The sequence below is a fragment of the Acipenser ruthenus genome, chromosome 16 (genome assembly GCF_902713425.1).
Source record: "Acipenser ruthenus chromosome 16, fAciRut3.2 maternal haplotype, whole genome shotgun sequence".
Classification (NCBI taxonomy): domain Eukaryota; kingdom Metazoa; phylum Chordata; class Actinopteri; order Acipenseriformes; family Acipenseridae; genus Acipenser; species Acipenser ruthenus.
Window position 1 is genome coordinate 17,427,720 of NC_081204.1, and position 23,098 is coordinate 17,450,817.

The 23,098-nt window shown below is 41.0% G+C and overlaps 1 protein-coding gene and 1 pseudogene across 2 annotated transcripts; one reads left to right on the forward strand and one right to left on the reverse strand.

Annotated features, from left to right (window-relative positions):
• The first annotated feature begins 2,281 nt into the window (after positions 1 to 2,281).
• Positions 2,282 to 3,626, forward strand: LOC131697754 (galactoside alpha-(1,2)-fucosyltransferase 2-like; annotated as a pseudogene).
• A 2,483-nt stretch (positions 3,627 to 6,109) lies between these two features.
• Positions 6,110 to 12,585, reverse strand: LOC131697756 (ectonucleoside triphosphate diphosphohydrolase 8-like). Of its 2 annotated transcripts, none has more exons than XM_058988960.1 (6): positions 12,378 to 12,582; positions 10,097 to 10,256; positions 9,824 to 9,949; positions 7,510 to 7,620; positions 7,119 to 7,256; positions 6,110 to 6,890 (listed from the first exon to the last, which is right to left on the reverse strand). In XM_058988960.1, exons 2-6 carry the CDS (start codon positions 10,205 to 10,207, stop codon positions 6,807 to 6,809), a joined length of 570 nt encoding a protein of 189 aa, XP_058844943.1. In that variant the 5' UTR covers positions 10,208 to 10,256; positions 12,378 to 12,582; the 3' UTR covers positions 6,110 to 6,806. The 2 variants fall into 2 exon arrangements, with proteins under 2 accessions (XP_058844943.1, XP_058844944.1); XM_058988961.1 differs by having other exon boundaries at positions 6,818 to 6,951; positions 12,378 to 12,585.
• Positions 12,586 to 23,098: the final 10,513 nt, after the last annotated feature.

Below are 23,098 nucleotides of genomic sequence, written 5' to 3' on the forward strand. Positions count from 1 at the left end.
TAAAGTGAGAACTGTACCACACCCAGCCACTCTGTGCACCAGAGCTCAGGATCAATGTGCATCTGTTCAGGGATGCGAACATAGAATAAGATAACTGTGAAAAGGTTGCAAACCCAGCCAGGTGGTGCAGTGGCAGAATGGAAACTCGGAGGCAGAACCTTGCAATTAAGTTCAGTAGGACTGTGGCAGGAGGACAGCTGATAGCAGCGGTAATTCGTCCTCCTGACCACTGGCAGCATGAGAGAACAGGCAGCAACAACAGCGCTTTTCAGTGTGTTTTGTTTATTTATTTTATTTTCAACCCGGGCTTATCATAGTTGATATTCCCGGGGATTCTTTTTGTTAGTTTATTTGTGAATTAATAAAACCCTGCCCAGCCCTGCCTTGCTGGTGCACAGGTCCTGCCTGTCTGTGTCGTCACGTCAGGTCCCACAGGCGCTACACCCACCAACCCCCATCACAAGGATTTCAATTACACAAAAGTAGATGTTTAAACTTCATGCTGATTTGAACTCAGCTCTCACCAAGATAAGCACCAACTAAGACATAGCTTTACAGTAAACTAATGTGATCCATATGTGTCTCCATCCATTTGTGCTTCCTTCCATATGATGATGTAGATATCCTTCTGTCTGGTGTTGATGGCTGAAGTGTAATGCTGACTCCAGGGATCGGCTTATTGCCTCCCTAGCGCATCAGCACACACAACGGCTGCGATGCTGGCTCCGGGGATCAAACCACAGTGCGGTCTCCCCAGCGCATCAGCATGACAACCGTCTGGATTGAGCTAAGTCGGGTACATCTCTGGGGTCTTCAAGTGGGCACCTTCCATCCTCGGTGTTTCGTCGACTAGCCCACGACATCTCAAGAGGGCTCGACGGTGATTGTGGTGTCCCAGCATCACCCCCGTCCGTCCCCCACTCAACTTAGCCCAGCTTACTTACCCGTACATCAGCGTTTCTTTCTATTGTGCTTGAGATCCCCAGCCAGAATCTTTGCGTCTCAACCACAGCCAGTTGCTGCTCCTCTCTGCTGCTTCAGATAAGTTCTTCACTGTGCGACACAACTCTTGGCCACTGAATCCGACGTCTCTGAGAAACCGGGTTGTAGAGTGTGCCACAAATCCTCGACAACCCACCTCCACTGGGTAAACCCAGTCTCTCCATCCTCGCTGTTCCGCTTCAGTGGCTAGTTGAGCATACCGCAGTTTCTTCCTCTCATACGCCTCATCTACAGCATCCTCCCGTGGCACTGTTTACTCTACCAGGTGAACAAGGCATGCTGATCCAGACCACAAGACAATATCTGGTCGAAGGTTAGTGGTGGCAATCTCAGGTAGAAAAATAAGCCATTGACCAGCATCTGCCAGCATTTTCCAATCTCTAGCAGCTTCCAGTTGTCCTGGGCGAGGATTGGTTTTAATACTTTTTCTTGGTGGTTGCTCTCCTGGGTGGAGGAATGTTGTCTTTTGTGTGTAATGTTTTGATGGAACAGGTGGCAACTTATTGGTCATGTTACGCGTGTCTTCCAATGCTAAGGCCAAACATTGCAGCACCTGGTCCTGGCGCCAAATAAACCGTCCTTGGCTAAGAGCCACCTTACATCCTGTCAAAATGTGCCTTAATGTTGCAGGTGATGAACACAAAGGACATGAGGGATCCTCTCCTACCCAGAGGTTTAGGTTCTGTGGTGATGGGCGAACATCATATGTTGAGCTGATGAGGAAACTGATCCTGCTCTGTTCCATTGACAATAGGTCTTGCCAGCCAATCTTGCGTTGTTCCACACTCTCCCATCTCATCCATTCTCCCTGCTTGGCCTGGGAAATAGCCTTTATACACCTCATCCTCTCCTCCTGCTTTAACATCTCGTTGACTACCAGCTTCCTCCGTTGAGCTGGGGCTGCCTTGTGCCATGTAGGAGGAGCTGAACTGAGACCAAGACCCCCTCTTCCATGCTGAACTTGCCCCATGATATCACCAATTCGAAGGGCAGCCTTTGCATCCTCCACAGTTTTCTTTGCAGCCCACTTTCTTCCAGTTTTCAATACAGGTGCTGCCTCCCTTACGCATTTGTCACGTGACTCTACTAATGTCATTTAGTTGCAGTATTCCTTTAGTTGCAGTAGTTGTTAGTTGCAGTATTCCTTTACCATAAAGTCCCACTCTGCTGAGGCAGCGTGGAACTCCCAACCATCTCCTGATGTATGAACTGATTAAAGCTTCCAGCTTCTCTACTGTTGTCAAAGAAACATCGTACACATATGTATTCACTAACAAAATTAAGCTTTCAAAACAAAATACAAAACAAAAAGGTTCAAACAATCAAATGCAAACAACATACCATCACCACAGCCTGCTACTCCTGTATCCCTCTACTACACACCAAACAAACCTCCCTTTAATAGGATGCAGCTGGGCATTCAATCAGGGATAGAGCTGGAGATTAACCCCATCCCTGCTAAACACACACACATGCATATTTACAGGAAAGTGGGTGGTGGTTTTCTTTATCAAAAACACTTACATACATTTTCTTTTACTCTTTTTAGGATACCAAAGAAAACAAATGAAACTTGAAAAGCCAATGACTTGGAAACCATGTATTTTCTTACTGTTTCTACTATGTATCTTCATAATGTCCTTCTTATATGGAGTCATTGAAATATTTAATAAACAGCAAATCCTGAAGATGGATCAATTAAAATCAAGTTCCAAATCAACAATGACCACTATTAGAAAGGATCAAGGGATATGGACTGTAAACTCAATTGGCCGTCTTGGCAATCAAATGGGTGAGTATGCAACTCTGTATGCCTTGGCTAAGCAAAACAATCACCAAGCATACATACTTCCAGAGATGCATGAGTACTTAGCACCAATCTTCAAGATCACTTTACCTGTGCTTCATAGTAAAATTAACACAAACATACAATGGAAACATTACTGGCTCCATGACTGGATGTCCAATGAGTATTACAACATTCCTGGGGATTATGTGAAGCTAACAGGACCTTCTACCATCATATTAAAGAAGACATCCTTAGGGAATTCACCTTCTATGATTTCCTCAAAGACGAGGCCAACCGGTACCTGGAAGGTATTAAAGGGAGTCGGGAAAATGTCACCTTCATTGGAGTCCATGTGTGAAGGGGGGACTATGTGCATGTTATGAGAGATGCATGGAAGGGAGTGGTAGCAGATAAGGCCTACATTGATAAAGCCATGTCTTATTTCAGGAACAAGTATCAAGAACCTGTGTTTGTGGTAACCAGCAATGGCATGGAGTGGTGCAAAGAGAACATTGATGCTTCTAAAGGAGATGTGTGTTTCTCTGGTGATGGAAATGAATCAAACCCAGCAAAGGACTTTGCTATTCTTGCTCACTGCAATCACACCATCATGACTATTGGGACATTTGGCTACTGGGCTGGGTACCTTGTTGGTGTGGAGACGGTTTATCTCTCCAACTTCACACTCCCTGAATCACCATTCCTGAAATTATTCAAGTATGAAGCTGCCTTCCTTCCTGAATGGCATGGGATCCCAGCTGACCTTTCACCCCTTCTGAATTCAATCAAACCATAGATCGATGAATTGCTCTACTTCACTTGTAACAATGAACAACTTGGCAAAAAATTAGGAGGACTCACTGACAGCACGCGCTTCAGAGGACACGCATGCTTGCCTTCATCTCTCCCAAGTCAATACGGGAGCTGCAGCACTGAGACAAGGTCTTAAAAACAATTGGATATTCCAAATTGGGAGAAAATAGGTAAAAATAATTGCCAATTCCAAATTTAAAAATAAAAAAGTTAAAACCAAAAAAGCTTGGAGAACAAAACAAGAGAGAATGGTATTCCATGCCAAACAAGGAGGCGAGTGAAATGGGGACAGTTTTGGCTGAATTCAGAAAACTCTGTAAAGATGTGAACACCAGCCTTCAAATAGTAGAAGAGGCTGAAAGCAGAATTAATGAAATGGAAGACAGCTGCATCAGTCGTGAGAGATTGTTAAGAAAGAAAGGCATCATTGATTATTGCAATTCAGTCTGATCCGCAGGATATATTACAATCCAGAACAATATTTCAAACAGTTTCTCAGATAACAAACATCATTGTACCACCTGATATGTCTTGGCGATATGTCTTTAGTGACAAATATGGGCATTGGGGATGTTTGATTTATTAAGATGGCACTAATAACAGCTGATAAATATATTGCCCTTTGTTGGAAAAATGATAACTCCCCAAATATATCTATGTGGTTTGGGAATATTTAGTCATCTGTCCTTTGTGAAAAAAAATACTGTAGGATTTGCAAAAGGAACTGGCTCTTTGAAGAGATATGGGGTGGATTTATTAACTTCCTTAACTCCTCAACTTATTTTGCCACCACAAAGTATAGCTCCCTCCTGACGAGAGTTTATCCGCAGTCCAGTTATTTTTGTTATATTATATAACATATAATATAACATATATTATAGAACATATAATAACACAGCTGCTTAAAATGTTTCTTTTAAGCAGCAATTAAAATAAACAAATCCCTTGGGCCGGATGAGATCCTCCCAATAGTACTCAAAGAAATGAAAGAAGTTATTTACAAACCGCTAAAAAAGATCATGCAACAATCTCTTGACACAGGCGTTGTACCGACAGACTGGAAAGTAGCAAACGTAATACTGATCCACAAAAAGGGAAGACAAAACCGAACCAGGTAACTACATACCAATAAGCCTGACCTCTATTATATGTGAACTTATGGAAACTATAATAAGATCCAAAATGGAAAATTACTTATATGGTAACAATATCCTGGGAGACAGTCAACGTGGTTTTAGGAAAGGGAGATCGTGTCTAACTAACCTGCTTGATTATTTTGTGGATGCAACATCGACAATGGATAATTGCAAAGCATAAGACATGGTTTATTTAGATTTCCAGAAAGCTTTTGACAAAGTACTGCATAAAAGATTAATTCTCAAACTGAACGCAGTAGGGATTCAAGGAAATGCATGCACATGGATTAGGGAGTGGTTAACATGTAGAAAACAGAAAGTATTGATTAGAGGAGAAACCTCAAAATGGAGCGAGGTAACCAGTGGTGTACCACAGGGATCAGTACTAGGTCCTCTGCTATTCCTAATCTACATTAATGATTTAGATTCTGGTATAGTAAGCAAACTTGTTAAATTTGCAGACGACACAAAAATAGGAGGAGTGGCAAATACTGTTGCAGCAGCCAAGGTCAAATTTTCCATTTTGGATCTTATTATAGTTTCCATAAGTTTACATATGATAGAAGTCTGGCTTATTGGTCTGTAGTTACCTGGTTCGGTTTGTAAACCTTCTTATGTATGTTCTTATATGTTATTACTTTTAACAGGTTGTTTGGGTTTTTTATTTTTGGTTTGTTTTTGTTTAAGTACTGCATTATATTTCAGGAAGGTATGGTGGGAATCCATGTAGAGGAACTACTGTTTAACTTCTCTATTGTTTTTATAATTTTATTTTCTGTCATTCTACTGTGTTTTGGATAGTTTGTTTGTTGTTATAAAGACAGATTTATATTACAGAGTTTCCAAATGTGAGGAAGAATGACACAAAACTGACTTTAAAAAAAAGAAAATTGTGAATAAACTTGAAAGATGAAATACCAGAGCTTTTAACAGTTTGGGTATATTAGATGCTATTTGATCTGTTTCCATACTTTTGTTAAGTGCTTTGTGATCATTTGTCTTTATTAATAAAGATTATTATTATTATTATAATAACACCCTGGAGTTAAAGTGTGCAATGTGTAGTGCAGTGCATGGCAGAGAAAGGAATTGGTTAGCATGGTAACACACTGATAAGAATGGTAAAGCAGGATATCAAAGAGGGTGAATCATTGGAAAGGCACAGTGTGAACATGGCAGGATATGAAAAGCATCCTCGTTTTCACCACGAGTTTTAGGCTTCTTTCAAGGATCAGCAGGTGACAGCAGAGCATTGTTAAATGAGCACTCAGACAGACATGCTATTGCTTAAGAGAAAAACCCATGCAAACTAAAGGGGCTATTCTGCAGGGGGATGGTTTCATGATAGAAACATGTCACATCACATGCATCACAGGAAAGCCTTTTATTGCAAAAGTGTCAACCTTTCCTCATTTACATCTGAAGAGAAAACACCGAAACTACAGTTAAAGACTAGAAATCAATATTATTCATTTTTAGAGTAATATAGTTGTGCATCTATTTCCCCTAAGAGAACACTTCTACAGTATTATATATATGCAATAAACAGAAATACCAATAGAGACTTCTGAACCGGTATAAATATAACACTATACAACAGAAACATACCAAAAACAAGAAATCCAAATATACTACAATATATATTTATATAAAAAATGTAATCATACACTGTACAATTGAAGACAGAAATGGAGTATTTAGATTTCAGATCCTTAAGTTTCGAATGATACAGGATAGTTTATAAAATGTTGTGCCATGCACAGAGCTCCACTAAAATACAGTAAAATCATTTTTTTGCTGAAGTACCCGTACCATTGCTGTCATTTCAGCATCAAAAACCAGGATGGGGACAAATCCATACTTGGCCTCTATATTAACCAGACCTCGTCCCCCTCCTCCTCCTCTTCTTCACTGTCCCCTTTTTGGTGACTCAGTTGCTGACTGGTGTGAGCTGAAGCTGCGGCGGCATTGAGTGTAGCACTGCACTACCAGGGCCAGCAGGCTCAGCGCAATGACCAGTACGATGAAGAAGACCGAGGTGGCCCGCACGCTGTAGCCATGACCTTTCAGCTCGCAGGGGTCTCAGTGGGGATTAGGTTGGTCAAGTTCAGCGTGTAGCCCAGCATCCAGCCGATATCGGGGTCATCGGCCTGAAAGAGAGGAGGGCTCGAGTAAATGAGGGGAACACGTAGCACCAGTTATTCTGCAGCCCTGCGGAAGGAGACGCAACAAAAGAGAGTAAGATAACATTAGAACGATCTTCAGCTGGTTCAAGTCTGAAGAAGAAAAGCTGCTGCTGTTTCGCTTGCAGTTTATTAGTTTGTTGGCGCGAGGTTTGATCGCTGCACGGACTGAAACTCCCTCACCCTCACCCTCACCTTCTTCTCAAAGACGATCTTGTTCCATGATTGGTTGTCAAACTTGTAGGCATCAGCCAGTAGAGTGGTGATGTAATAGCTGGTGGCGCAGTACTCTCTCAGATTATTCTCCCTCTCTGTGGGAAAGTCTGTCTTCAGCTGCAGCAAAAACACAGATGCAGCACTTTCAGCACAGGGTGGTTATGGATCAAACAACTCAGCTGGACGATAACCAGAAGAACAGCTTGCAAATGTTTTACCAGCTAAAGGTTTTATGGAACAGATATCCAACTGTATATAAGAACTCTATCCTTCAGCCATGCAATAGCCTTGATGCTGAGGTTTGGATTATTTCTGAAGTGTGATTCTGCAGTGAGTCCCTGCCCCGCCCTGCCCCACCCCCGATACGCACGCTGCTCCAGTCTCTCTTGCAGAATTCTTCAGTGGTTTTCTTCGTAACATCCAGAGAGGACCGTGGAGCCAGCTTAAGAAAGTCAAACGTGTAGAAAAACGCAGAGAAGGCCTGAAGAGAAACAACAATAACAACAATTCATATCCGAGTCACCTCTTGGGGACGTGCCCCCACCTTGTTATTTTGCTATCTAAATTGCACATCAAACAAAGTCATTGTCAGGAGACTAACTGGTATGAAAGCTGTAAAAACAGCAGCCCAGGGATGCCAGAGAATTACAAAGAAGTTGCCACGCACTGAAGGTTGACAGACCCCATCGAATGAGCACTCTGGCTTCCCGGCGCAGGCGGAACAGTTGAAGAGGGTTTTGATGAGCGACTCGCACTGCGCGGGGCTTCCATTGCCCGTGAACGTCACTCTACTGTCAGGGAGGTAGGGCTCTGGCTTAGTGGGGCAGGGGGAATGAAAGATCTCTCCCAGCGTGGTATTAAGCCAGTGGGGAAGTAGGGGTGGACCATTGGCTTGGCTATGTTGTTTTCCTGGTGAAAGAAAAAACTTTAATGTCCCTGAATTAAAATACTCCGCTGCCCAACGTAATTCTATGATTACATTCACACTGTGCTGGGAAGCAGCTTCCTTTAGAGAAGTCCAACAAACACTGTAAGAGGAGCTCCTTGAGGAACTGATTCTCCCAAGAAGAGCAGGACTAGCTGGATTGACCTGAGTTACCTTCACAAGCTTGGCAAGGACAGAGTTCCTGAACTGCATTTTCCCGTAGGACAGGAAGCTGTGTGTGTACGCCGTGTGTTCGTATCCTCCCAATAGTACTCAAAGAAATGAAAGAAGTTAATAACAAACCGCTAACCAAGATCATGCAACAGTCTCTTGACACGGGGGTTGTACCGACAGACTGGAAAATTGCAAACGTAATACCGATCCACAAAAAAGGAGACAAAATTGAACCAGGTAACTACAGACCAATAAGCCTGACTTCTATTATATGTAAACTTATGGAAACTATAATAAGATCCAAAATGGAAAATTACCTATATGGTTACAATATCCTGGGAGACAGTAAGCATGGTTTTAGGAAAGGGAGGTTGTGTCTAACTAACCTGCTTGATTTTTTTGAGGATGCAACATCGACGATGGATAATTGCAAAGCATTGTGACATGGTTTATTTAGATTTTGACAAAGTCCCGGGTAAAAGATTAATTCTCAAACTGAACGCAGTAGGGCTTCAAGGACATGCATGCACATGGATTAGGGACTGGTTAACATGTAGAAAACAGAAAGTACTGATTAGAGGAGAAACCTCAAAATGGAGCGAGGTAACCAGTGGTGTACCACAGGGATCAGTATTTGGTCCTCTGCTTTTCCTAATCTACATTAATGATTTAGATTCTGGTATAGTAAGCAAACTTGTTAAATTTGCAGACGACACAAATAGGAGGAGTGGCAAACACTGTTGCAGCAGCAAAGGTCATTCAAAATGATCTAGACAGCATTCAGAACTGGGCAGACACATGGCAAATGACATTTAATAGAGAAAAGTATAAAGTATTGCACGCAGGCAATAAAAATGTGCATTATGAATATTATATGGGAGGTACTGAAATTGAAGGAATCTATGAAATACCTAGGAGTTTATGTTGACTCAGAAATGTCTTCATCTAAACAATGTGGGGAAGCTATAAAAAAAGGCCAACAAGATGCTCGGATATATTGTGAGAAGTGTTGAATCAAGGAAAGTAATGTTAAAACAATGCATTAGTAAGACCTCACCTAGAATATTGTGTTCCGTTCTGGTCACCTCGTTACAAAAAGGATATTGCTGCTCTGGAAAGAGTGCAAAGAAGAGCAACCAGAATTATCCCGGGTTTAAAAGGCATGTCGTATGCAGACAGGCTAAAAGAATTGAATCTGTTCAGTCTTGAACAAAGAAGACTACGTGGTGATTTGATTCAAGCATTCAAAATCCTAAAAAAAAGTTATAGACAATGTCGGCCCAAGGTACTTTTTTGACTTGAAAAAATAAACAAGGACCAGGGGTCACAAATGGAGATTAGATAAAGGTGCATTCAGAACAGAAAATAGGAGGCACTTTTTTTACACAGAGAATTGTGAGGGTCTGGAACCAACTCCCCAGTAATGTTGTTGAAGCTGACACCCTGGGATCCTTCAAGAAGCTGCTTGATGAGATTCTGGGATCAATAAGCTACTAACAACCAAACGAGCAAGATGGGCCGAATGGCCTCCTCTCGTTTGTAAACTTTCTTATGTTCTTATGTATCCATAGAGACGGAAGCTGGCCTCGGTCTGTTTGTCTGCAATCCGTCCTTCAGGGGTGAAGGTGATCTGTGTGGAGGCACCTCCCATGTCCAGGGCACCCAGGATCTTTCCATTCTTGGGGTGCAGCCTCTTCCCTTCGTAGGAGTACTGCAACACAGAGAAAACAAACTGCAGGGCTGGGGGACAGGCACCTCTGCCTTCCTGCTACTGCCTCCCTCCCGAACCTTAGCTTTAATCACTGAACCTCACTGCCTCCCTCCCAGTGCCACCCAGGCAGTCAGATCACTGCCTTACCTTGATGAAGGAGCTGAGCAGGTAGTTGATGGTGATCCAGCCGTATGCCCCTTCCTCCACCCCAGACAGGATGCGGGCGCCCTGGAATTTGAAAGGGTACGAGCCAATCATCTTCCCCACCTCCACCAGCACCTGCTCCCTCTGCGCAGGGCTCTGAATCCTGCAGGGAAACATTTCAGAAGTCAGATACAGGTCAGTCAGGGTTGAGAAATGTATTGCCCAAAGTCAGCGAGGGGGAGTGACTTCTCTTAGCTGTGTAACCCCCCTGTCAAGCCAGGCTTGGGGAATTGCCTGTACTTTTTGCAAAGGCTAAGAGTTCAGTCAACACTTTATTTTTACTGGCCATAGAAACTGAGTGTGATAGCGGCAGTTTTTTTTTTTTTTTCCTGAGCCCATCGGACAGCTATATAAATAAAAAACAAAGAATTTAATAAATGGAATTTAGTCGATAGTTACCAGAACTGCCAGGTTGGAACTGTCTTGTTAGGGGGACAATGCAAACAGCGATGGAGAGCGCAAGGTGAGAGAGAGCAGAGATACTATAAGAGTGAGATGGTAAACTCAGCAGCTTCTTCCATCCTCGCTCACGCAAAAAGATATGGGAAATAAGGAGTCCCGGGGAGCAGTTTTTTCCTATCTACAGAACGTAGAAGCTTGCTGCTGGCCTCAGTCTGAGCAGTCTTACGAAAAAATGACTTCATATTTTTACACGATTCAACTTAGAGACACCCCTATTTGACACTTACTGTACATATCACTATTAATTAGATTAATGCATTTGTCTGACCTGTCAGCTACTTTATATCACCCAAGTCCTTCCTGAAATTGCCTGCTGCTCATGCATATTGTAGTCTAAACCAAGCAAACTGCTGCACCACGTTGTTTTGAGCAAATTATAGATCTTAATAGAATAATTCTTACTGTGATATTGTGCAACTTTAGGGTTATTTTAAAATTTTTAAAATACATATAATTGCTATGCCTTTTTTCAGTTTTTTGATGTGGTAAAACATGAAATGCGATAGTTCAAATCATTGCGTGAAAGGGCCTTGTGCAGGACTAGTTTTAAAATATTTTATATATATTTATATATATTGCTTCTACTTTGATTTATTATTTTTCATGTTAGAAACCCTAATTCGTTAGCTAATACATTGCTTTATTCAATACTGTGTTCTATAACGTTACAAATAGATGGATTAATCGGGGATTGTGTTTAAAAAAAAAATAAAACTAGTATGGCCATTGGTCACTGGCTAGAACAATAGCATTGATTTACGATGTTTCATACCAGCAGCCCCAGAGAAGTCGGCGTCTATTTTATATCAATTTATTTAACAAGACCTGCAATCTGCAGTTATAATGTATCAAAGTGGAGTAATTGATCACTATTATAAAATAATGTATTGATTTATCGCACTGTATGCATTTTACATGTGTTTCTTAACCTGTATGTGCACTACAGTGCATGTTGGTGCGTGTTGTAAAATCGTATCCATGGCATCTTCATACCCGCATCCATCACAGCAAGCCCTTCACGCATTTGAAATTGAACGCTCTGACAATCCAGCTCCAAAGCTGGAGCTGCTAGTGTGCTCGGAGCGCTTCAACAGGATTCTCCTCGGAGTTTTCCGAACGACACCAAAGAGCACTCCGAGAGTTTACGAACGGCCAGAGTGCACTCTGACAATCTCAGACTGAGTTTACAAACGCCCCCCTAAGAGGTTGTTCTTGTGTCCAATCGTTTGTGCGTTCTGAATTGGACATTTTTGGACTGAAAAAAAACTAAACACCTTAAAAAAGTGCTTGTTTAGATAACTGCATCGCATGACAAGAAAAAAAACAGCTGCATGAGGATTATACGAGAATGGAGAGGGAGTAAGTACATGTGAACGTGTGGGCTGCAGTGTGTAGTGAAAGGGTGATGCAGGTGCTCCAGACAAGGACAAACACAAAGTTCACGGTTCAAGTTCCTTTTTATTTCTTGACCAAATATTAAATAATAAAGCTGGCTCTACCCAGCAATGGGTATTGCCAGCGTCAAAACAAGGGGTTGCAGTCCCGAAATAATAATCACAAAACCCACAAACACCTCTCCGGACAGTGCGTGCTCTTAGTGCAGGTGCGGTGCTAGAAACAGTGATACTTGGTTAAGTGCAGGTGAGGTGAAGTCCGGGTGAATCGCTGGCCCGGGCTGCAGCTCCCAGATCCCAGATCCGTGCTTAATTATTCTGGCAATGACAAAAGACACACGGTTGCAAAACAAACACAAAACACTTACCTCTCGCTCCAAACAGTTCTCGTTTCCTCCCATCAACCACAACAAAGGAACCGGTTATGGCGTCACGTCCCCTTAAAGTACCCTCAGCATTGCCCCCTCCGATAGCTAGTTCAATCACGTCTCCTCCAATTCATGAATGAAACTTTGTTGAATGAAACTGGTACCGTGACGCCATCCCATTCCTGAATGGCCGGCTTCCGACTGCCCCCGGAATAAACTGCCGAAACATTCAGTACGGGGCACGCAGTTTTTGCTGTACAGTGCTGTCACAGGTCGAGAGGGAGATTGTTGATTCAGATTCATTCGCTGTTTGTCACAGTACATTATAACCTTTATTGTAATTAGTACAATATTTAGGTTTAATATCCTATTTTTGGCTCGTCTCATTTTTTTATAAACGCCTGGGTTATGGGCTTTAATACGTGCTCTTGTGTGCTTGGTGCGTATGTAAGTGTGTCAAAATACAATGATTTGTCTTTAGAAAAAAAAAATGATTTTTTTTTCTATAATCTAAATTGACATAACATGAAAACCCATAACAGCATACTGTACAGTAGTATGTCAGTAAAATTAGACTTTAGTCCTGGTTAGCTATATCAAGTTCCCAGTATGTCCATGTGTAACCCTGTCTACTTAGTTTTGGCTTGAAAGCAACAGAAGAAGTAGACTTTTGCATATTGCCTGTTTTGTTTAGTTTGGGATAATTAAAAAAAAATCTGCTTAATTATTGCGCAGTGTGTGTCTGTTTCAGTAGATTGTCTGCATATTTGTTTTCTGTTTGTAACGAATACGTGCAACTGTTAAAATAGAACCTGCTCATGATACACTCTGCAACATACATGTCAGTCTTGGCTACTTTGCTGTGCTCCCAAAACTGACTGTCCCCGGATTTTGTTTACAAAATATGGTCACCTTACCTTTTTTACTTTTCCAGATAACACACGGGCATAAGCACACAAACCCTTAATTAGAAAAAAAACAGCCTTACAGATATATTACATCTTAACTTTTTGACGCACTATATATTTAAAATGCATGGTTTCAGGGCAGCATGTTAACATTTTCAAAAATCACATGATTTACATCACATAAGGAGTTGTGGTTTGTGGGTGCAGGAGTCAAAGTTAAGTTCAAATTTGATTCTGAAGGTGGTCCAGTGAATGCTCAGAATGCATCTGAGATCATGTGGAACCCCATAGTTTTTGGGGGGAGCCTAGGCGGCTCCCAAACCCCTGTTGGTTTCAGTCAAAATGACACTTTCACCTATGTGTAGGCTACTTGGCAGGTGTAAGTGGAATTTTTAATGCATGAGCAAACTTAATCAAAGTAAATAATATTAATTTGAATCAATAAAATATAATTAAAACGTCCTCACACTACTATTAGTTCTGCAGACGTCAGGGACAATGCCAAGCAATGAAGAACAGAAAGTTTGACAAAAAAATAAGCAGGCCCACCTTACTGACATCTGTAAGTACTCTTTTACTTACAGCATTATTCACAGTATGTGTTTAGAAGTACATTGATATACTTTTCTCCGTTGGGGATTGTGGCGGAGTGTCCCGCCCCTATGTATTATTATTTGTATTTTTGTTTTTTGTCTTTTATTACTTATATTTAAAAACCCCGTGAGGATGCATGACTGATCAGCTACTGATTATTTAACTAGCTGACAGTCATGCATCCTTACCAAACGCGTGCAGACTGTGGCCGAGGGGTAATAAGATAATTAACAGCTAGTTAACCCCTCGGCCAGAGTATAAGAACCTTCAGCTGCCCGTGTTGCAGGGTGGAGTGTACAGAGGAGAGTACGGGGAGAGAGTTAGAGCGAGAGCGAGGAAAAATAACATTTAAAAAAACGACTGCTAAACAGTCTTTGTCTATTCGTTTGGCCCTCGTGCCCTTTGGTTTCTGTTTTGTTTGTTTAAATCTTTTGTTTTGTTTTGTTTATTAATAAATTCAGCTGAGTGCCATAGCATTCAGCTTCACCCGCCCATCCATTGTTTTGGTTTCAGTTACTTCCTGGTCCGTGACATCACCACTGCGGGCCAGCCTGTCACAGGGATCCATGATTAATGTTGCATTTAAAAAAGGGTCCGTCAACAAACAAAGTTTGAGAACCCCTGCACTAAGGGACGGAGACTGCGCTGCTAAAACAAAACTTCCAAATGAAATGAATAGAAACTGCAACACAGGGCCGACACAGGCCCACAGCATTGAGATAGTGACCCTCAACATCGCAGAGCAAGATCTGAGTGACCAGACCCGTGTCGTTCTCCTTGTACACCAAGAGGGAGGTTTGAGTCGAACCCGCGTCAAACACCATGCCGTACTGCCGGGGACAGAGAGGAATGGGTTAGCAGCACGAATAGCAGCTCCAGCTGACCCAGTCTCCCCTGGGACTGGAATTCTGGCATGGGGGGGGGTTCATGTAGCGGCCCCAGGGGACCAGGAGACAGACCCTGGTTATCAACATTAATTTAATTGATTCTTTTAAATGACCAATTCAGTGGGTTTAACGACTACGCCAATTTAAAGCTAGTATAACTCCAAATAAATAACAGGTTATTCTAAAAATCAAGGAAGGCAAGTGTATAAAGTGAGGGCGGCACCAAGGTAAAAAGTAACAAGACATTTTATTGGTACAGAGTTAAACATTAAAATATAGCAGCAGGTATCAATGATCCACAAGAGACATTCATTAAGGCTCAAAGTATTACGGCGCTTTTCATACAAACACTTCTAAGTGCTCAAGAAAATTGAGATTTCCACAAGAAACATTTAAAGATGAATACAACCTCATATACTTCTAAATAACACACTTCAAAATTAGCCGGAAGCAGCGATCTTCACAGAAACAATACAAACATCAATACAGCACCATGCAACTCCAAATGCAACACTTCAAAATAGTTGTGACAAAGGTTTCATAGAAAAAAAAACAGCCTAACCCTAAAACACCATATAACTTTAAATTCTTAATTGTAAACACTGCAGTAGACACTTATCTATGGTGGCCCGGAAGGGCAGGGTGAACATTTAAAAAAACACGGTGAGCAAAAAAATGTGGGCCGGAAAATAAAAACGATAATGACTTCCGGCACACATTTCTATTTCCGGCACACATTTTATTGTGTTCGCACACTCGTTTTTAAGTTTCACCACTATTCTCGTAAATGTTGCACACTACTTTTTTAGTTTTGCACACCACTTTTTAAAAATGTTTTTTCACAAGGGAATTTGTGTTTTTTGATGTACCGTATAAATAATCAAATCAATATATTGCACCTAGATTCAAACAAACTACCACTTTGAAAATGTAAGCTTAACTTAGGACGGCAATGATTATGAAGTACTGTATCAAGTTACAGTAAAACCTCTATTTTCTAGTGTCAAATAATAACCCAGGATGCATTGCTTTATTTTCTCATTTCCGTTAGAAAAAGATTTTAGAATTGCGTTAATATTTTGATTTTAAGAAACTAAGAAAGTATTTTTTGTTTATAAATGTGACATATGTCATCTTATTTGTCAGGCCAGCGGACTTTGTTATGTGTATATTATATACGTGTAGCTTTTAATCTGCTCCTCCTGTATAAACAAATTACAAAAATTAGAAGTATATTGCAGACGGTATTTTTTTGTTGTTTAAAAATGTAACGTTTGTCATCTAATCCAGAGGTTCCCAATCTGTGGGCCACAGCCCCTGTTGGTCCGCCAGCACAACTTCATTCTCAGGCTGCAAAGTGAAGGTATGAATGGAAAGATTGTGACCTCCCCTACAATGTGATCAGGAAGACTTCACCATCAAACAGATTGGTGTAAGGCCAGAGCAGCAAAACGCACAGCTACTCGATCCGAGCTGTTTTGAACTGTGAAGTACTCGACACATTGCGATGGGGATATCTCAGCGCTGAAATGGTGAATTCAGAAAATTCCTTTGCTGTTTGACGGTAGAAAAACAACGTTTTTGATATTGAGTTAGCTTTTCTTGCTCTTTTGCTTTTGTAATTATATTACAGATGATTTATGATATATGATGTGTAATTGCAGTACCATGTTCTGCCCGCGGGACAGGGCGGCGTAAGCGGTTAATGACTAGGCATGCCTTGGCTTGTGATATCAAGTAACGAGATGGAATGAGCCAATTGTGGGAGAATATTTTGACAATGCACCTGAGGCGATCCATTGCAGAAACTACAGCACCCTAGTGTTGCCACTGCAAGTAAGACTCTGGGTTAGTCTTCAGATAAGGTTATGTTCAAAACTATTTATCTACTACTGCTGCTAAGATGTGTTTGCACTCTATGATTTTGTCCCATATGTCCTACTGCATAACTGTATGGTCACAGGCTGGGTCAACTATGTTGAAACCACTCCACTCTTTATACAAACAGAGTTTGAAAGTTCTAGATAAAAAGCCAGTAAAATATCATCACTGTCACATTCTTAAAAAATATAACATGTTAAGTTTTGATAATTTTATACATTTTTCGAATGCATGTCTGATTTTTAAGTCTCTACATGAACTGGCCCCTCAGCCCCTAAGGGAATTTGTTCAGCCCTGCTCTGTAAAAGCTGTTAGAGTCACTCGTTCAACCATAAGAAGAGACTGTATAGTGTCACGATGTCGCTGTAAATTTGCACAAACAGCTTTCTCAATTAAGGGTGCCATGTTCTGGAATACGCTACCGGACTTCATGAAAAGTATATCAGAATACAAGAGCTTTTTAACATAACTGAAAACATGGTTAAAACAGGACCAGCTTGTGACCATGTCTAGTCCCAATCCATTTGTTTTTATTGTTTGTAATTGTTTTTTATTGTTATTTTAGGATTCTTAGTTGTGTTTTATTGTCGTTTTGTTAGCTCCCCTCCCTGTTTGATTTCTTTGTTGTATTTTATTGTTGTTGTTTTGTTTGTTTTATTTAGTTTTGGGAATACCGATGTAAATGAGCTTCGGTTAAATCGGGTGTGCAATGCATCGCTTGTTTAATCAACAATGTTTTTAATTGTACGTTGTCCCAACCAAATAAATAAATACATAAATAAATAAATAAATAAATAAATAAATAAATAAATGTTCACTGCAGAGCAAATCATTTGATAAGCTATCCTTACCGCTTGCATAGGAATAGCAGCACGGGTGCTCATATAAGAGTTGAGTTTATTTATTTGTGTGGCATTAAAGAGTATACACTTAGTTTTCAAGACCACAGATCATTTCTTTTGAGATTTTGTATTTCTTTCTGCAGTAGAAGTAGGGGAGATGGGGGCTGTTCTTTTGTTTTGCTTTGTTTCGAAACAACTGAAATCCTGTTGGAATCCAGGAGGAGGACTGCTGGACAGGATAAGGGCTGGCTTCTCATTACCTCACTGTCATTTTCCAATTAGCACAAATAAACGGGAGAGCGATACGCCCCCCCCCCCCCCCCCCGGCTTCATTTCAAACCGCTGTGCCATGCTATGGCTCCTTTTGTGATGAAATGTATTCTCAGTTCTCCACTCCTAGCTACCAAACACTACCTCCCCCTCGAGCCCCAAGCCAGGATCCCTTTAAAGACGAACACAGGAACAGAGTTCCAGTGGCTTCAGCGTGACTCTACAGCCGTTCTTGACCAGAACTTAACAACCGTGTCTCAACCAGAATTTCAAAGCCCTTGGCATGATTCAAAAGTCGTGTTGAGCTCTGCCTCAGTGCCTTGTCTCTTGGTCACAGACAGGGTTCACACGTCTGTTTGTAAATCAGATAGCAATCTGTACTACTGACTCTCCTACCCTAGCACTCTGTACCATTGTACCACATGCCTGAAAGAAATATTAATAATTATTCAAGATTTCCCACGAGAAGACTTTGTCATTCCTTCTGTGTTTTATTCTTTTATTACTACCACTATGTGGGCAGCAGTGTGGAGTAGTGGTTAGGGCTCTGAACTCTTGGCCGGAGGGTCGTGGGTTCAATCCCAGGTGGGGGACACTGCTGCTGTACCCTTGAGCAAGGTACTTTACCTAGATTGCTCCAGTAAAAACCCAACTGTATAAATGGGTAATTGTATGTAAAAATAATGTGATATCTTGTAACAATTGTAAGTCGCCCTGGTAAGGGCGTCAGCTAAGAAATAAATAATAATTATAACTACGCTCTCAAAGTGAAAGATCTCAGCTTCATACATTTTGTTCCACTTCAGACAGGTAGCATGTTGCAATCTGCACCTGAGGAACATGTTAGACTGGTCCAGCCCAGCACCCAAACCTAAACAATCTGTGAAATGAACAAAGTGAACGCAATTTTCACTTTTGAGAGATCTCTCTGAGTCACAGAGAGCCAGGAGATTTGCAGACTTTTCAGATTCTGCTTTCGTTCTGAGAAACTCACGCAAAATAGCTGCTGCCCCCTTTTCCCAAACCCTGCTTTCAAATAAAGTCTGGTATTTGTGCTGCTAGACATCAACAGAGTTTTATTAAGAACCTAAGAACATTGACATTTCAGAACTTGGAAATGCTCTTTAACTATGTTGCTTACAGTATATGATCCATTAGCACTTATGAGAGGAAAAACAAAACCCCCTAGATTGTTAGGGGAAATAAAACCTCTGGGAATCCATGGCTAAGTGGATCATCCTTCTTCCATCAATTCAGACCACTATCAAAAATAACACCCGAGGCAAAGTTTCAGTAAAAGTGTGTGCTTGCAGAGCGTTTTGACACTGCTGTGTGTGCTGGAAAACGTTGTGAGTAGAATCTGTCAAGTAGCTTGACCCCTCCCCCTTTTGAGTGATTGATTTATGACACTCCGGAAGTCCTGTACTTTTTCTGCTTGACAAGAGGAAGTCCTGCCTTTTTTGATTGACAGACGGAAGACCTTCCTTGGTGTGAGCTTTCTAAACATTTTTTCACAAAATAGCTTTTGCCTGAACTCAAAGGACCTGAGATAATTGCCGCAAAAGGAACTGTTAAATGCACATCGAAGCCTCCGTCAGTAAAGTGGTGTAGTCGGAGTTCAACACTCTCTTCTTATACAAAATGTGAAATGTTTTCCGGTGTGGTCTGTTTTCGAGCTGAAAATCTAATCTTTCATATTTATAATCAGGGTATTTTCAATTAAGATTTTTTCAGGAGGGGGTGTCACGGTCAGGGTTCACAAAATTCTGTGTCAAATCAGTCAGGTACGCAAGATTAACCCTTTGCGGTCCATTTATTCAGCGCGTGTCAGGCGCGTCAGGCGCGTCAGGTCCAATTTATTTTCACACGCGCAGTTTATTTTAGACGCGCTGTTTAAAAGTATTTTTTTTCACAGTAAAACAAGTTTAAAAGGCACTGCATATCAACAGGACACTCGGTACTGCATCTCCAGCCCTTGTTCACTATATTTTTCAAATATCTCTTAATAATAGTAAATACAGATAAATCATCTCTTGATCACTCGTTTTATCACCACACTCCTCAATAATGCGATCCAAGTTGTTATTTTATTACTATAACATCTAAAAAAAGCTCTGCCAATGTCTGTGATATTCTTTGAGCGCTGGATGCAGAAGCAGCTATCTTGTTTGTTTATGTCTGTGTTATCTATGTGGTGTCGGATCTATCAGTATTCATGAGATACGCCCCTTTTTTCGGCTTCTCTCAGCTCCTATCGGTCTCACCCAGCCATTGAATGGTTTTCTCGGCTTTTTCCAGAGAAAAAATGACTAGAGACCTGTTTTTTGCATCTTTTTGATGACCAGAAAGGGAAAATTGCGATGTCGGACAAGGTCCGACATAGGACCGCAAAGGGTTAATGGTTTGAGAGTTTTCATAATTAAAGGTAATACCCTTCATTTTCAGACATGTTTTTACGATCTTTTGATTTAAAACTGTACGCTTAAGGCCCTCCCGAAACAAATTCTGAAATGTAATCGCCTGGTTTAAGCTCACTGGTCAGTTCTCCTAGATAGTCTCCTAGCGAATGGTTCCAATCCCTGGGTTTACTTGTGAACCGATTCAGTATCATGGTAAAGGCATCGTCTATGTAGACGATCCATTAGATTATACAGCTCTAAACGGGCTGTGACAGGCTGACTGGGGTAAGGAGACTCAGAGACAGGAAGTGCAGGCAAAATAAAGACTTTAACAAAACAAAGAAACAAACAAAAGGGCACGATGGCCAAACAAAATGACACAAACACAAAACACTAACTACACAAAAACACAAACTTTCTCTCCCAAACACTCAGCCTTGCTCTCTCCCAAACACCCACCCTTGCTCTCTCCCAAACACCCAACCACCAAACACACCCAACCACGCCCCTTTTATACAGGTGCCGGGGCTAAGTGAGTAATTGGCACCTCATTAGCCCAGGCACATTCCACACATAAACTCATTCACTCACAAATCCACACCCCAAACTCACTCACATTATTGTTATTATTATATATTTCTTAGCAGACGCCCTTATCCAGGGTGACTTACAGTCGTAAACAAAAATACATTTCAAGAATCACAGTACACTCTAAACAATACCAAAAGTACAAAAACAACACAAAGACAGGCTGCACCCTGTCACATGGGCATAAGCCTTTGTAAAGGCATCTATAAAACTGTTTACATTACCTGGGGGGGGGGGGTGTGCGTGTCAGAAGCGTATCGCCATTGAACCTGTACCCAACGAAGTACCCAACAAAGCAAAAATGGGATACCTTATAACATTTAGAAAACACATACTGAAAGAAATCTGCAGGCTTGCTAACAAAAGTTGTGGATAAAGGTTTAGTATGTTGCCCACACTTCCCTCACAGTGAATTTAAGGAAATTGCCTTTTGGCAGGATTCACTGTAATGTTCTTAGGGTCTAGCGCTATACCTTCTTTGAGAAGAGAGTCACGGGTGTACTTTTCTTTACTCTCATCATCCACACATTGCTAAGGGCATCCCGAACTCTCTTGTTTGCCTTTCAGGTGAGCGTTGATATACCCTGTAAAGAGAGTATCAGAGATCTGAGGGAAACGTCATATTTCATGTATTTTAGGCACCTTATACCCCTTTTCAAGAGCTTTGAATACCTCCACAGAACACCACACACCTGTTAAAGATCTTTCATCATCATTATGGGTGCAAGGCCCGGTCTGATTTATGTACGACAGAGGGTAAAAATGAGTTTACTGTAGATTCTGGAGGGGAGCACTGGAAAATACAACCCTCTAGGAGGTAGCATGGTTATTTTAAACTAACCAAAATAATTACTCACATCCTCAAAGTCCTGGTAAATTATGGTTGGGTGTTCAATGGGATATGTCTTGGTCTTGTTGACAAAGGGGTACAAACTTGTGAAATAATAGTACGCTAGCTTCTCATTTTCTTTAGCCACATCCCGAACTCTCAAGTCCTGTGGCTTTGCACAGTCAAAAATATAAAGCCAGACTCCACACAGACACAAACAGACTGATTTTAAAAGAGGACGCATTTCTGCATCCTCCAAATAAGGAATCACAAGGGTTCATAAGCTGTGGAAAAACATTTACTCACAAAAGCATGAACCTGAAGATTCTGTTGTTTTTTTTTAAAGCAGTCCATTCATGCTCCCACATCACACTTAGATCTAGTTTGTAGACGTTTTTCAGCATCTTAACTTTCTCGTTAAAATTCTGGAACATCACACCGCATAATTCTTTAGTTAAAAGATTAAAGTCGTTAGAGTCATAACAAACGTTACAGACATGGGAAAACACACTGCAAATTCATAGGCGATATGAGCACCTTCTACAACTGCATAGCCATCCAAAAAATATTTCCCTATCTGTTTCTCCCCTTTGTTCAGAGCATGTCGAATGTGTGTTTTCAGTTTCAGAAACATACATCAGCCACTGGATTGAGGCGTTTGAAAAACTCTTCTGCCAATTAGAGTAATTGTCCGCTGGAACGATTACTATGGTTTTCTTAGGCAAGAAGTGACTCCTGTACATAGCCATGCACAAGGCTGATCGTGCCCACCTCAAAGACCAGAATTTTACAGAATCAGATTCCAGCCCACCCCAATCTTCAGGATCTACCAGCGCATATATAGTAACTGTAGATCTTTTAAGTTCAGGGAACAGCCTCTCATTTACCGGGAAGGGGTTTTTAAAGAGGTTCCTACAATTCCCTTTGCCCACTACACGTTCAAACAGAAGGCCCTCCACTTCACTGCGCAGTCTAGCCGGACTCATGCAGTTCCTCATCTTCAAAGTCAAAAGATCCCTAATAAGCCAGATCCATGAGGGGTGCAGTAAAGTTTCAATGATAGAAGGCCTTATAATTTGTATGTATTTTTGATGTAATTTTGCTTGTGTTTTTTAATGTACTATTTATTTAATGTATTAAGAAAAGTATAATGTATTTTTTGCTTATGATATCTGTATGACTCAATGTGTATGTCTTTATGCCTGTGTATATTAATAAACCTTTTTTTTTAAATTAAAAGTCACTTTTAGTGTTCAAATGTTATTTATTTTAACATTTATAAATCGTTTTTTAAAAGCTTGGCTGGATTTTACACATTGCAGGTTTACAATATTTTAAACTTAATGTCCATACGAGCATAATGTGTGAATAAGTTTGTATCACTTTGTAAAACTGTAATTTATGCAAATCTTTGTAAACCATTATTTTACTATTGTGCAAACCCTAGGTCCAAATAGACTTAAACACGTCCATTAGGTTCTTGGTCTAATAAACCATTTGTAAAAATGGGCTTGAAACATGTG

Excerpts from the sequence above, each read along its gene's own strand:
- LOC131697756 (XM_058988960.1), bottom strand. The coding sequence starts at position 10,207 with ATGATTGGCTCGTACCCTTTCAAATTCCAGGGCGCCCGCATCCTGTCT. Across the intron at positions 9,950-10,096 it reads TGCTCAGCTCCTTCATCAAG|TACTCCTACGAAGGGAAGAG; the intron begins GTAAGGCAGTGA and ends TCTGTGTTGCAG. Across the intron at positions 7,621-9,823 it reads TTGCAGACAAACAGACCGAG|GCCTTCTCTGCGTTTTTCTA; the intron begins GCCAGCTTCCGT and ends GTTTCTCTTCAG.